The following is a 15775-nucleotide window of genomic DNA, read 5'->3' as shown; positions in this document are numbered from 1 at the left end:
CATTGTCATGTTGGAAAACCCAGCCTTGTTTCATCTTCAAAGTTCTCACTGATGGAAGGAGGTTTTGACTCAAAATCTCACGATACATGGCCCCATTCATTCTGTCCTTAACACGGATCAGTCGTCCTGTCCCCTTGGCAGAAAAACAGCCCCATAGCATGATGTTTCCACCCCCATGCTTCACAGTAGGTATGGTGTTCTTGGGATGCAACTCAGTATTCTTCTTCCTCCAAACACGACGAGTTGAGTTTATACCAAAAAGTTCTACTTTGGTTTCATCTGACCACATGACATTCTCCCAATCCTCTGCTGTATCATCCATGTGCTCTCTGGCAAACTTCAGACGGGCCGGGACATGCACTGGCTTCAGCAGCGGAACACGTCTGGCACTGCGGGATTTGATTCCCTGCCGTTGTAGTGTGTTACTGATGGTGACCTTTGTTACTTTGGTCCCAGCTCTCTGCAGGTCATTCACCAGGTCCCCCCGTGTGGTTCTGGGATCTTTGCTCACCGTTCTCATGATCATTTTGACCCCACGGGATGAGATCTTGCGTGGAGCCCCAGATCGAGGGAGATTATCAGTGGTCTTGTATGTCTTCCATTTTCTGATGATTGCTCCCACAGTTGATTTTTTCACACCAAGCTGCTTGCCTATTGTAGATTCACTCTTCCCAGTCTGGTGCAGGTCTACAATACTTTTCCTGGTGTCCTTCGAAAGCTCTTTGGTCTTGGCCATGGCGGAGTTTGGAGTCTGACTGTTTGAGGCTGTGGACAGGTGTCTTTTATACAGATGATGAGTTCAAACAGGTGCCATTCATACAGGTAACGAGTGGGGGACAGAAAAGCTTCTTACAGAAGACGTTACAGGTCTGTGAGAGCCAGAGATTTTCCTTGTTTGAGGTGACCAAATACTTATTTTCCACCCTGATTTACGAATAAATTCTTTACAAATCCTACCATGTGGATTCATGGATTTTTTTTTCATATTCTGTCTCTCACAGTTGAAGTGTACCTCTGGTGCAAATTACTGACCTCTGTCATCATTTTAAGTGGGGGAACTTGCACAATCGGTGGCTGACTAAATACTTTTTTGCCCCACTGTATCAGTTGTCCGCCTTGTCTCCAGACGCTGCTTACGCTACAGAAGACTTGTCAGTGGGATTAAGGAATTCCTTGAAGTATTCCTTCCACCATCCAACAGTGTCCTCAGTTGAAGTCATCAGTGCTCCACCCACACTATACACAGTCCAAGTAGAGTACTGCTTTCCCCTCCTGAGTCGGCTGAGTCATATCTTTGTGTTTATCTTGTTTGTAGCGTGTGCCTTAAAAAAATCAAAAACGTTTATCATTGTTTGTTTCCTTTTTACACCAGTGTGTATGTGTCTTCTTCTCAGTTCACGGTCCAGTATTGGAGACAACAGTGGATGAAGATGTGAACTCCATGCTTATTGTCAATCTACAAAGTGGGACAGAGTACAGTGTCCGAGTCAAGGCTTCCTACCCTGCAGGAGAAAGTGAGCCACAGCTAATAAATGCCAAGACATGTAAGTGTCCTTCTCATAAACCTGCAAGTAACAGCACAGAAATGTAAATGCTGAGGAACTCGTTATCCCTCACAGTCTCTTGGCTGTTACAGTTCATTACCATAAGATTGTGAACATATGCAAGCATAATTTTAAATTGCACTTTCATTGAAAAAACATTGACTTACTTTTGGGAAGTTATTATATTTTTCGGGGATTTACTCAATCGCCTACCAAGTGAAAGATGTCTGTTTTGATCCCGGGAGGAAACACAAATCCCTTTGGGGTTGTGTCAGAAAGGGCATCTGGTGTAAAAATCTACCAAATCAAACATGCACAAGGCGTTGCCACAGCAACCCCCTATGAATAAAGGAGCTTTATTGGGATGTCACCACCAGCTGGAAATTTTTTAATTATAAATTTGGCAATTAGACGGCAGCAGAAAAGCAAAGTAGTTTAAGGAAAGTGGGGAAGGTACAACATGCATATTAAACACCTGCTGATATCATACTCTCTAATTTCCATTGAGACTTTGGCAAACAGACAGATGGATATTAATATTTTCCTTGCAGGCGGTGAGAACAATCTCTTTTGCATATAGATTTGGTATCAGTAGGTGCAGTAAGAACTAATGCAGGCTTTAATGCTTCTTTCATCTAAAACAAATAGATGAAGAGAGTGGGAGGCTGAGACACCGAGAGAAAAGAGAAAAGTTAAAAAGCACTGCATGCATGCTTTCATTTATGTTGTCTTTTTAGTTTTTTTTTTCTTTATGTTTCTGTGTAGTCATGTGAGTTTTCAGAAAACTGCCCTATCATCCCTCTCTCAAAATCTATTGCGGTTTTCTAGGTTTAAGGTCTAATTTCAAGTGGTGGGGTAAATACAAATAAGCTTATACTGTAGTTTTAATAGGTCATCACCACACTATTTCCCTCTGAAGCAAAGTGCTGAGACACGTAAAGCCGAGTGATTAATCAAGTTGCATATCACCTGCAAATAAATGGGCTGCTTTTGATTTCTTTTTATTAATTTGTGCTGCAGTGATGTGCCATCCTTCATCTGTTTTTCTCTGTGCCCCAGTAGGATGACTTACAACTCCCTCACGCCTTCCTGTCTATATAAAGCACTCATAATGAAAGATGCTTTCACAAAGAGAGAAAGATAAAACACGAGGCACTGGGATGCAAATTATACCACCTTCCATATATAAACTTTACACTCTGACACCGGCGTGGCAACAAATTTTTAGCAGTGACTTCAGGACTAACAGAATGCATGTATTTTGTTTTTCAACTTTATCCACATGTTACTCTTTTGGGATCCATGCTATCTACCGCATTATGCTTGTAGTACTGTTTTTCATGCTGTAATTAGTTTTTCTACACTGTTGGCCAGGGATCAAGAAAATATCTCATCACTAAATATTAAACAGAACACATATGAGATGCAATCAATTCTCAATGTGCCGATACATTTTCAGATGTATCGCATTTCCCCATGTTACACAGTGCTTAGTTAAATTCATTGCCAGTAGTTTGGTCTTCTCTGGGGGAACCCTGATTTATAAAGGGAAGTGCATGGAATCATTTGTCATTTTAATAAGGTGGCTATAGTGTCATATTTCCCCGGGCACACTGCATTCATGGCAGCCTCATCAACAGAAGGTTATATGGCATGTTTGCACAAGTAATTTGCACATACTAACATGTAGCATAAAAAGCAAATTTAGTACCCGTAGGACCAGTGAATGAAATTAACTTGTTTCCCTCAGACAAAGCCTAATATATTTTGAAATTGGGTGCTGGAGCTTTTATCATATAGGTTAGCACAAGACTGCAGAAGAGTCTCATGATGTTTTGCAGAAGAAAAAGAGAGGTTTGACTCAAACTTTCCAGTATGAAAAGAAAGGCATGATGAGAAACATCCTGAATCAACTAAATATATACTTTTCCTTTGGGTGCAAAGACTTTTTTTCATCCAAGTTGTAGCAAAGGAAGCCAAAATCAGACATTATTTTAACGCAGTGTTTATCTGCATGCTGCTGCACCCACATGTGCATCAGCACCAGCTTGTAGGTGTCTTCCAGTGCCCCGTGAATGTTGCATGTTTGTATGTATGAGAGTAAGTTTATGTGCATCTTTGCATATTATTAATAGAAATGATGGGTTGCCCTATGCATTATTCAAAAGTATTTAAAATAAGGCACCTGCCATATGGTCCCGGCATAAAATATCCATTTACTGGCACAAGAGCCGAGTTTATTTTATATCATCAGCAAATTCTGTTAACAAGGAGGAAAGAACAAGAGTGAGCGAGAGAGGGAGAGAGAGGAAAACAGAAGAGAGAGTGACTCCAGGGAGGTTTGCTTGCCTGTGGTACACTCAAATAACACTACCAAACAAGTTTCAGCTATTAAAACTGCTCAGCTGTTTTGCATTTCACTGCATAATGTCTCTTGTTCCCCCACAAGACACATCAACGCTGACTAATTTTGTTACTTAATGATTTATTTTAACATCTACCCAGCTGAAAGTTTTAGACTATTTACACTTGGTGCACTGTTAATGTTCTGACCACTTTTCTGTTTCATACATAATCCAGACAATTCATTTTGTCCGAAACACTAATAACTGTTTACATTTCCCTTAAAGTGCTTTGCAAAAGAGCTTTCTGTTTGGGGATTTCAAAATTTCTCCTACTTAAACTCTTCATTGTTTGGTGCGTGGAAGGGCTGGGGACAGCAGGAAGTAATAGTGTGTGTGTGCGTGCGTGCGTGTCGGAGAGAGAGAGAGAGAGAGAGAGAGAGAGAGAGAGAGAGAGAGAGAGAGACATTACGAAATGCATATTAGTGAGTGTATTGGAAATTGAAAACTAGAGGTTAATCTGACCTTTCTATCATCTCTACAACTCTTTGTTTCTCTCTAGTATTCCTTGGTGTGTCTGGCTTGTCAGCCTACCAGGTGCGACCCAACAGCATGTGTGTTCAGTGGCAGCCTCTTCTACATGCTACAATATACAGAATCTCTATACAGTCCACACTCAGTAAGTACTTTTACTCTTAAGACCTGTCAACAACCCTCTGGCAACCTCCATTCACTAGGGAAGAATGTGTATTCTCCACCCAGTTAGCGAGTGGTTGCTAGCTGAGGGTGCTGCACCAAAAACTTTCCCTGTGTTTGCTTTGCTTGTTAGCAGATTGCTGTGTGGTTTGCAAGTGTTTGCACATGTCTACAAACACTCGCCATTTACTCTCTGAATGCCTTGCAAACTGGAGACAGAGAATGGTTGCCATCAAAGTTAAAGTTGATTGAATTAGGAAGGTGCCTTCCTGCTTCAATCAACAGATTTCAAAAGGTGCAACTTTTATTTCAAGGTGACCAGTTCAGTACCACTTGGCAAGTGGTTTGCAAGTGTTTGCTGACAAGTCGGTCTCTCACACGGTAACCAGGCTCTAAGATTACATGAATGGGGAGACTGTTCTAATTCCCAACACGTAACATACCGACAATTAGTTACGTCCTGAGGCGTCCCACAGGAACGAGAAAGGTAACCTTCTGCATCCCTATGGTACGCGCCAGATTGCGGATGGAGTCTAACAGAATGACGCTCCCGGCAGTAACACACATTCCAGCCGTGTATTCCAGCTCTAACCCTAACCTTAATCCTAACCTTAACCACAGTCTTAATCGGCTTAGATAGTGTTTTCCAAAGTGATTAATGATGAGGAAGTAAAATAAATATACATGTGTCGATTAATTCCAAACTGTTCTCATGTTTCCGAGAGCGTAACATACCGAGGATTTGTCACATAGCGTCGTACGTTACGTTTTGGGTCGAGAACGTGTTGGAATGGGATGATAACAGCAGCAGCCAGCAACATCATGCAATCGGATGGTTGCCGACTCATCTCCAGACCTGTGTGACTGAGACCTTAATTATATTGTATACTGGCATATACTTGTATCTGTGAAAAGTGTAATTATTTTAATTTAGTCCATTGGTAATTTGACCTGTTACAAGCTGCTCACTCTCTGAAATATGGTCTGAACCCCACCTCACCTTTACTGTAATAAAACTTCATCCCAGAAACAAGCAGGAGTTCTCTGCAGAGACACATAGTCAATACGTACATTTTTACTGTGCACCCCCCAGTTGTCCCAACATGTGAGAAACAATATTTTTGCCAGTTAAGTATCTGGAATACAGTTCAGTCAGTAAATCAAACTCTTTACTAGAGTTGTGCTATGCGGTGATGCAGCTGGATTCAGGCTCCGACCTTTTGAATGTGTGTCCTCAAAGGTTTGCAGTATCCTCGTGAAAATGTCTCCTCTGTTTATTATTAACACAAAGACCAGTCAGCTCAGGACACGTGTACTGGTTACGGGTACCTTTCACATTCATGTTGATTTATATTGATATGAGCAACTGGGAAAATACGTGTTATATTTGTTTCATTCTCACATGGCACTGGTTTCTGCTGTGAGGGATCATCGTAAATCTTGCTATTTGCAGAAGGGAAGGGGAGATATGATATGCTCGATAAATGACATGGGAGGAAACTGCTTTGAGAATCGCGCATGTCATCGCAGCAGAAATGAGACCAGGAAAGACACAGAATGTGACCTTTAGACGCTGTTTAATACACAGATCACCTTATTAATCAATGGAAAAAGGGAGCTGGAGGAAGAAAGGGGGTTGAAGCAAAGGGAGGAGGGCGCACAAAAAGGAGAAAGTGGAAAAATATGTTTTAGTTAAATAGAATCAGCCAAGGAAAAAAGTTGTGTTTAACCCCAGCTTTGTGATAGTTTGACAAAAATATAAAACCCACGTTGTGTTGACCGAGAAGTTTGGAACTCATCCTATCACAGTGAACAATTTCAAGTCGGAGCTTTATTTTTATTCGTCCTCAGGGGGCTATCCCACAAGTTCATATAAAATCTAAAGCCCTCCTGATATTTTTCAGAGATGGCTATCATGTAGAAATTGCTGTATAGATTTGTGGTCATCCTCAAAATAATTTGTTAGTGTAGGCAAGTGTCACTGCTTAGTCCACAGGGTTATTTTTGAAATATCAGTGCAGTAAAAATCAAAACATATTGTAGCAGGCAGGTTGGACTACCGTATGTGCTTCATGGGTTTACATTAAGCCTGAAAATATCCTGTCATTTATTCCTTGATTGCCGTTCAGTGAGATTCGTAGTTGGTAAATGGGTTCCACCCATTTGATTTGCCATGGGAAAGAAACCGCAGGTGTGACTAATACCATTACCAATGATCTTGATTTGCTTTGGTGTGCAAGCAAGGCAGTGTGCACAACATCAAAGCAATGACAGCACAGCAACAAAATTGAATGCAGCTTTATTAAAATTAAACTGAATAACAGGAATGCACTGTGTATGTATATCAGATCTTGGCTCTGCTTTAAAATAGATTTTTCCGACGGCGTTCAGGTTCGTGGTTGCTGTTGATTAAACTAAATTGGAAGCTAGCGTTGGCTGATAAATGTATTAGAGACACGAACAAATTCGGCGTGTGATTTGTGCACGCATTTCATTGCCTTTCGAGGGAAGAAGACAGCAGGAAGAAGGGAGATTTCTCTCCCGTCTTCCTCGCGAACTTTTCGATTTGTCTTTGTCTCTCTCTCCCTCTCCTGCCTGAGTAGCGGTGGGATGTTGAAGTCGAAAGTTTAGAGATTTACTTTAATCCACGCAGAGCCAGCCAGCTGCTTAAACACCTTCTCGGATGGAAACGCGCGGAGCCTCGACAGCTGTTTCCCTAAACTTTATTATCTATGGCTGCTTCCTGCATGGAGGAGGAGCTAATTTGTCAACCTCCAAGATGAGAGACACATTAGGAAATAAAATTAGACTAAATGAAACTGACAAATGGCAGCCATTAGAGTGTGTACTGTATACGCGAGTTTCCAATTTGTACCTTTTGGGCTGCCAACATAAATTCTCATGTCTTTTCTTCTCTGTGATCCTCTCGCTCTGCAGCCCGTCAAAACAGACACTACAAAGTACGTGTTTGCAGTCTGCAATCCAGGGGAAATTGTCAAGAGAAGACAAAAGAGCTCAATAACGTGATTTATTTTGATTTTCAGTTGATTTAAGATGTTTTCCCACACTTTTTGAAAACTTTCTCGCTTACCTTTTTGGTGAAGTGAAAGCGGCACATGTGGCGGATTCTCAACCAGTGTATGTGTGTGTGTTGTGCTTTCATCATGAAAAAGATGCCTGAGAATGAATCATTTTGATGCATCACAGTTAATTCTGTAAAGTCAACAAAACATTGAGCTTCATCAGAGCCTTAAACCGGACTCAAATCTGATTATATTTACCCTAATCTGCTAGAAAATACATTATTAATATTATCTTACATTTTCATTGAGAACACAGATGAAAATGAAGGTGTGTCTTTTGTAAAAGTTCGTCTAAAAAGCATCTCCAGGCGATTTCAGTCTGTTTGGCGTGCATGACTTTTACTGGGAATTTTAATCACTCTAAATCAGCTCTTTTATTTCTTGTTGCCTTGCAGATGGTCAGAGACAGGAAGTGAGGCTGGGAGGTGGAGCTTCCCGACACTGCTTTTACGACCTCACTCCTAGTAGCCAATACCAGATCAGCGTTCACGCGCAAATACAAGAAACGGAGGGACCCTCTGTGTCCATCACTGACATGACACGTATGCTGGGTTTATGTTTGTTTTATGTCAAAGCTGTCGATCATTTCATTCATTTCTATTTATCGTGAACATTTTTAAAGGGGTTGCAAGTTTTATTCTTATTTCTTTTTTACTCATTTCTCATCTAATGTAATCAGTTAATCCTTTACGTCTCCATCTTATGTATATTTTTCCCTCTTTGCACACTGTAGCCATCTCGTCGCACATCTCGTAGCTTAGGTTTTCTTTAATTTGCTCGGTTGCACTCTCGGAAAACATATCGTGTTTGTGCAGTTCATTGGTCTGTTAATGAGGTGAGGTGAACCACACAGCTCCTGGGATCAAGAAGACTGGTGTAAAAACCAGGAATACCAAAAAAAATGAATAGATAGATATGTTCTCATATTCACATTGCTATGTAGCAAGACATCTGTTGGATGACTTAATCTGTTTGGTTTTGGAAATAGTTGAAGGTCTATAGACAAGTGAAATTTCACTGATGTATTCACTGTAAATGTAATTAATACGAGTGTGTCTGTGTATCAAAACCTTTAGCTGTTAGCCACAGCAAAGAGAAGTATCGACTACAAATTGTCATAATTATATTAAGTTCAGTACTTGAAATTGTACTTGTTGCTTTTACACACAGCCAACAGCCACCTTTCCATATCATCTGTGTAAGTCTGTAAACAACCGATAAAGCTCAAAGGGTGAAAAGACACAATAAAAGCAAGAAACAGCGTCAGGTAACGAAGGCACGAATTTCACCTGAACTCCTCACTGTTTATCATTCAGTGACAGCTGCGTCAATCAAGCAGATATTCTCAAGCAGGCTACATATCTTTGTTTTGTCACCACAGCGGTGTGGTGTGGAAGCCGAAGAAACATTTGTTGAGATAATCTCATCCAGTTTTACAAAGTGTGTGTCGCTTCTTTGCGCAGTAGCAAATCTCTCCGAGATGATTCACTTTACTGCTCTCTGGTTTGACAGAACTTTCTCCAAAGTAAGTAATCTGACACCGAGGCACAGACTTTAACTTGGGGCTGTTTTTGAGTCTTACAGACAATAGATGCTAGACTGATAAAAAAAAAATCACTTGTGCTGTCCCCAATTTAGGATGTATAGAAGCAATTTAGAAAGTTCAAATCTGAAATAATTCCAAAATGGAGCAAAAGACAAACTCAATAAAACACAGAAGCTGTTTTGCGTATGTACAATATCTACAGATTGCATTAGAAATCTTTTTTTCTGTAAAGGTCCAGAGTTCAATCGCTGGAGGAAAGGTTAATAGAAACAGACCACTGCTATGTCTCAGTGTGCCAGCTGTGTTTGTGTGCTCATGCACAAGTGTGTGTTTGCGGTCTGCATGTAGACCCCATTGATGGTGCCACTTGTCACTGTCGTCATGATTGATGACCTTGCCTTCTATCTCTGTGTCTCTGTGTGTGTTTGTGCGTGCTTCCAGTTGCAGCACCCACTCAGGCTCCGACTGAACCACCCACTACGGAGCCCCCACCCACAATCCCACCAGCCAAAGAGGGTGAGATGAAGCTTTTAATACTCTTATGTTCAATGTGGTGGATAATCCTTGCAGTTGACATATTATGTCTTTTTAGAGGAAATATGACATCCATCTTATTTCTGTTCCTTATTCCCACCTGGTGTATTCATTGTGTACTTTGAAAAACAAAAATGGCCAATACATTCCTTCTCAATAGTTTGTTTACATACAAAACATGTGCGTTCTGTAAAACTGACGCACGTAATTGCTGAACTTCTTATCTGAACTTATTTTGCCTGTGTGTGCAGGAAAAATGCGACTGAAGCAACTTAGGAAAATGAATGTGAGACAGAAGAGTGTGTTTAGTGGATATATTGGGAAAATGATGCCAAAGATTGAGCTGCCAGAGGAGAGGAAAAGGGAAATACCAAAGAGAAAGTAGTGATTGAGGGCGTGCAGATGGTGTGACAGAGGAGGATGCTAGGGAGACGGAGGCACGAAAGAAGAAGGCACAGTCCCCAACGTGCTATACCGCTCTGCTGTGGTACTGAAACTGAACATACACAGTAAATCATAAGGAAATTTGGAGAGTCGGCTTGTAAATTTAGGGTGTGCTAAAGGAAAATCTCAGACATTTTTATTCCACAATGACTTAATTATGTGAAATATACTGATTCTGCTGCAGCTAACACCAAAATGAAGAAAAGTAACCTCTTATCATATTACCACAGGCTCAGCTAGGCTAATCTGATCACTCTTACTCAGCTTTATTTCTCCTCAAATCATGCAGGTTACACTTGACTCACCGCTGACCAGCAAGTTATGATACTTGTGAAGTTTCTCTTCACTGGATCAATCACTAAGTAAAATTTAGAAAATGAGCCTCAGCTGTTCTTGATAAATTCAAACTACAATCTACGTAATAAAACACATCCAATCCAAGCACTATATCTATTTTAATACATTAAAAAAGAGAGCATGTCAAATTAAGGCATTTGAACCATTTTTAAAAAGCCAATAATGAATATGATGTCACTAACTTTTTAATAACACTTGAGCCTTTGGAGAGCAAGGAGCCTAATTCCTCTGTTCTTATGCAAAATGCTTATGAAGCCATACTTAATATAGGATTTTGTACGCTCTTTTATTAGGTGACAGGTCTCTACAGCTGGCATGCCAGTTTAGCTTTGGGCTGTTTTATTAAAGAGCCATGCTGTTGTAATACATGCCGATTTAGCACACTTGACAAAGCTCAAAAAAAGTCATCTGGAGAGCAGCATGTGTTGCTCCAAAACTATAATTTCAGTGTTAATCTGAAGAAATTAATCAAGTTCAACTTTTGTTTTCTCTTTTTGATGCTTTCAAGTTAATAAACATGATTTGCAATTTAGTCTTTATTAGCACACAGCTTCTTTCTTTCTTTTCCAAACAGGGTTGTGAATGACTCATGAGTTAGGACAAGCAAAAATGTTTTTCAAATGTTTTTTTTAAATCGAAAGCTCAAGTAACGAAGGGGTTTGAGTCCACCACCCTTTCACCTACTACCCAGACAGGCTTCGTCCTCCTCTGTTCCTGTCTGATGAGCTCAGGTAAAAGGTCGCACCACAACACGAGGTCCACAAAAGTGAAAGACACACCTGCTGAGCCCGCCTGGAAGCGCTTCTGTCTAAGTTTCTGACCTTTGTCAGACCAGTGCCTCCATCTGTAATGACAGGCAACCTTTATTCGGGACAGAACTGCAAAGATGGGAGAAACAGAACACAAGGACCGTGTGTTTGTTCTACATAGGAGGGAGAAGACAAAGAAACAAAGTTATGCCGCATGAAGAGATAGAAAGAAAATTTACTGAAAATGGTCAAATGTTCAAGACAGATGGCAACGCAGACCCGAAACACAAACAATCCTCTCTAACATTGAAGTTTTCTCCTCTCCTTTGTTGCATTGGAATTTATGGATACTGACATGGTCATAAACAAGGTTAGAAATTTAGCAAAGACTTGGAGGTTGCAGACTTGTTAAAACCACAAAACAACTTTACAGCAGTGATGAAAAGGCTGCTGGGAGTCATCAAGAAACCTGAGACAAATAAAAGAGGGAAACGTCGCTGCAGGGCCGTGGATATATAAGAGCGGCACAACCAGACAGGATAGAGATGATTTTGTGTTCAGAAAAATCAGAGTTTAAAAATGTGTGAGCACCATACCTTTAATCTTATGAACTCCACAGTTGGCAGATTGCTCTGAAGACCTAGTCTTTGCATATTTACCCTTTTCCAGCAGATGTATATTTGCAGAGCTTCATACTTTGCATATTTACTCTGAGTCTGAATATATTAGGCAGCCAGTTAATATTCCACTTACGCTTTGTCCTCTGCTGACATTCACACTGTGTGAAATTATTTTTTTGTGTAGACACAAAGCGTTGTGCTGACTAAATCTAAACCCCTCCCTTATCTGTCTGAAGTATGTAAGGAGGCCAAGGCTGACCTGGCGTTCCTGGTCGACGGCTCCTGGTCCATCGGAGACGACAACTTCATGAAGATTACACGTTTCCTCTACAGCACCATGGGATCGCTGGATCTGATTGGACAAGATGGCACCCAGGTCAGTCACATGACAGCATTCTTAGTGAACTTATCTCGTTTTACTCATTCATACCAGTTTTCCCCAAAAATCTGTCATTACATGGGAAAGGAAGATTTATGGATTAAAACGTCATGCTGTGTTGACCGCCTCGCTCTGACTCACAGTGAAGTGAGACTCTTTGCAGGGCTTGGATTCACATTTAGGACTGTTAGTGGTTGTTGTGTCTAGTCTAAATTCCTGTGTCTAGTGAAAATTACCGTTTTGCCAGTTTACACAGTTTAACCAACAGAAATCCAAATTGTCCCTAAGGCTTTTCATTTCCTTTCAGTCTCTTTGCAATTTATTTTCTTTGTTTAAGAATTTTTCCTCATGGGAAATATGATGTATAGCAGACAGTGGGGCTCCAGCCAAATGCAGCTGTACTCAAAACCATAATAATGAGGGAATAACTTAATTGCATATCTGAGTATAATCTGAGGGTTAGGAACTCGTTCACAGACGAGAGAATTATGTGTATGCGGGTGTTAATCCCTGCAAAAAGATAGATTACAACCCCCTGCCGCTCTAGCGAATTACCTCATCCTCTTTCCTCCAGCCGTTATGCACTGCAGCCAATTTCACCAATAGCCAGTCACCAAAAAGAGAAAGAAAAGCTATTTTTAATTTTTGCTTTAGGATCTGCTGAAGCTAGACTAACATTCAGCGGAGAGTAAAATAAAGGAGCTTGGATGCTGATAATGAGAGGATGGAGGGGACTTATCGAAAAGCCACTTAGTTTCTGTAACCTACTGTTTTCTTTGTTTCAAAGTTAGCCACTGAAATTTGATTAGAACAGAAATTTTACCCATATAATGTATCTTAGATCATTTGAGTTTAGTCCACATCCTTCGGATCATTTATTGTTTAGGAAAGAAAGGTGCTGACACTGGCATTCATTGATATTAGAAGGATGCTCTGGAGCCAACCACTACCCTGAAAACCCCCTGATAAATCAGCAGGACCAAAGCTTTACATCTGTTGAAAAGTTTGGGAAAGTGAGAAGAAACTTTAAACTCCCCGTGAGTCAATCTTTACTTTCTGGAATGACCTCTTGTTGCTGAGCGGTATTGAGTTAACTCCACTCATTTGCAGCCACCGTTCCAGAAAACAATACTTTTCCTGCAGAAATGGTGATTTTAATAAGTTGAGTGCAGATGCATTAAAGCTGGTATAAACAGTGAGTGGTTCTCTGTCAACGTGATTCTAACAGAGCAAAAGTTTGACTCATGTTACCACGGGGGATATTACCATCTTCACTCCCTCAGACTATCTCCCATTTATCAGGTCCATCAATAGTAATGCTAAGCTCTAACTCGGGGCTGTTGCTCCCTGTTGTCACTGTGAACTCATTTATTTGCGCTTCTGTCCTGCATGGCCCCCACTATGTCAGCAAACCTCAGCTGGTTCATTTATCACACTGTAGAGGTGCTTGCTAAACCCTTTTGTTTCATTTGTGTAATGTCTGCTGTTAAGGAGTTCACTAGCCTTGCTGTGCTCCATAACCTTCTGGCAGTAGGCTACCAGCATCAGAGCGCTGGCTGTAATGTGAGAAAGTTGGCTGCACAATAAAGAGGGAGTTGGCTGGGTAATGTAGGCTGACCAAAGCCAACAACAGCACCATTAGCAGTCTGGAGGTAATGACAGTTGTCCGACGCTCTTAGAGTATGGATATTAGACTGATTACAGTGCCAGTTTGGGAATGTGGATGTATGTATTCCTAAGTTTCCCCTATGCTTGTAGAAAAAGTTGCATTATTCCCTTTTTGCATCATGAGTGTTTCTTAGTGTGAAAAATATTAAATACACCAGGAAGGACCAGATGAAAAAAAGGTGATAACACTGCCCCGTCTATAAAGCTATAATCTTAAACTGTGAATTGTATATTCAGGCCTCTTGTGCATCATGTACAGACAAACCCATCTGCACTACATTCGCTTTGTGGGGCTATTTTGTCGCACCCCAATTAATGTAATTACACAATTACCATCAGTGAACAATAGCAATATCTGTTTGATACTGTTGTTAATGTCCAGAAAAAATTCAGAGAGTGTTGGTGATAATGACGTGGATATTAGGTTGTTTGACCAAGATCGCAATCATTTGGCTTCATAACACTTGACTAATGCCAGATAAGCTTTTTTTGTGTGTAATTTAGGTTTTTTGTACTATGGGGCGAGGCTGAAACTACCCTGAAAACCCTTTGTGGCAGTATCGTGAATGACATGACTGTGAACAGATGATGACAGAATTTTACTATTTTCTAAATTCTCCCTTTATACGGAGTTTAAACCCAAACTGGCTCAGGCAAACGGCACTTTAAATTTGCATAATTTTATTTGACATGTGTCTCTGTCTCTCTCCAGGTGGCCGTTGCTCAGTTCAGCGACGATGCTCGGACCGAATTCCAGCTGAGTTCTCATAGCAACAAAGAAGCACTGCTGGAGGCTATTCAGAGAATCAGCTATAAAGGAGGAAACACTAAGACAGGTTAGAACAGCACAATGGCAGGATTATAGTGGTGATAGTTACTGCAATTCCCTTTGTTTAGCTCTATTTATTAGCAGGACATTTTCATTATAATCTATGTTAGTACACTGCTCAAAAATTTAACACAGATGAAAAAGAGAAAAATCATGCTTTATGGCCTGGATAATGTTTTAGGAATAAAAGGATGCCAAATCGTTTTGATAAAAAATTTAAATGATGAACCTACAGAGGGCCTAATTCAAAGGCAACCTGAAAATCAAAGTGAAAAAGTGATGCTAGTCCATTCTGAGGGAATTTCCTTGCAGCAACTCAAAATGGTACTCAGTAGTGTGTATGTGCTTCTAAGCATGACTGGCAACGTCTGGGCATGCTCCTAATAAGATGGATGGTGTCTCGGAGTATCTTCTCCCAGGTCTGGACCAGGGCATCACTGAACTCCTGGACTGTTAGGTGCAACCTTGGGGTTTGGATGGATTGAAAAATGATGTCCCAGAGGTGTTCTATTGGATTTAGGTCAGGCAAGCATGGGGGCAAGTGAGTGGTATCAATTTCTTCATCCTCCAGGAACTGCCTGCCCTCACTGCCCAGCCCTTCGTGGCATTTGCAATAGAATACCAGAAGTGACAGGCTCTGTAACATCGTTCAGCCTGACTGTTTGGGTGGTGCGTCGGTGATGGTTTGCGGAGGCGTATCCATGGAGGAATACAACAGACCTCTACAGGCTAGGCAACAGCACCCTGACTGCTATTAGGTATTGGGCTTAAATTCTTGGACTCATTATCACACCCTATGGTGGTGCAGTGGGTACTGGTTCCCCCAGGTGTAATGCCCGGCCTTATGTGGCGAGTATGCAGGCGGTGTCTGGAGGATGAAAGAATCAATACCACTGACTGGCCTGCATGCTCACCTGACCTAAATCTAACAGAACACCTCTGTGAATCTATGTTTAGTGACTCTATGTTTGGGTCTATGTTTCC

At 41.0% G+C, this 15775-nt stretch overlaps 1 protein-coding gene across 1 annotated transcript in view; it reads left to right on the top strand.

Moving 5' to 3' along the window:
- col14a1a (collagen, type XIV, alpha 1a) overlaps window positions 1-15775 on the top strand; it is a 167076-nt gene that overhangs the window by 64920 nt on the left and 86381 nt on the right. Inside the window, exons 21-26 of the mRNA XM_085366286.1 lie at window positions 1395-1544; window positions 4449-4565; window positions 8061-8207; window positions 9653-9727; window positions 12152-12291; window positions 14675-14798. Of these exons, the coding sequence (XP_085222412.1) occupies window positions 1395-1544; window positions 4449-4565; window positions 8061-8207; window positions 9653-9727; window positions 12152-12291; window positions 14675-14798 (753 nt within the window). The remainder of the gene's footprint in view (window positions 1-1394; window positions 1545-4448; window positions 4566-8060; window positions 8208-9652; window positions 9728-12151; window positions 12292-14674; window positions 14799-15775) is intronic.

The sequence above is a fragment of the Diplotaxodon limnothrissa genome, linkage group LG11 (genome assembly GCF_057381915.1).
Source record: "Diplotaxodon limnothrissa isolate DT_005_m linkage group LG11, D_limnothrissa_male_GT1.1, whole genome shotgun sequence".
Lineage (NCBI taxonomy): Eukaryota > Metazoa > Chordata > Actinopteri > Cichliformes > Cichlidae > Diplotaxodon > Diplotaxodon limnothrissa.
The sequence above is the reverse complement of the archived record's forward strand: the minus strand, read 5'-3'. Positions and strand labels throughout refer to the sequence as shown.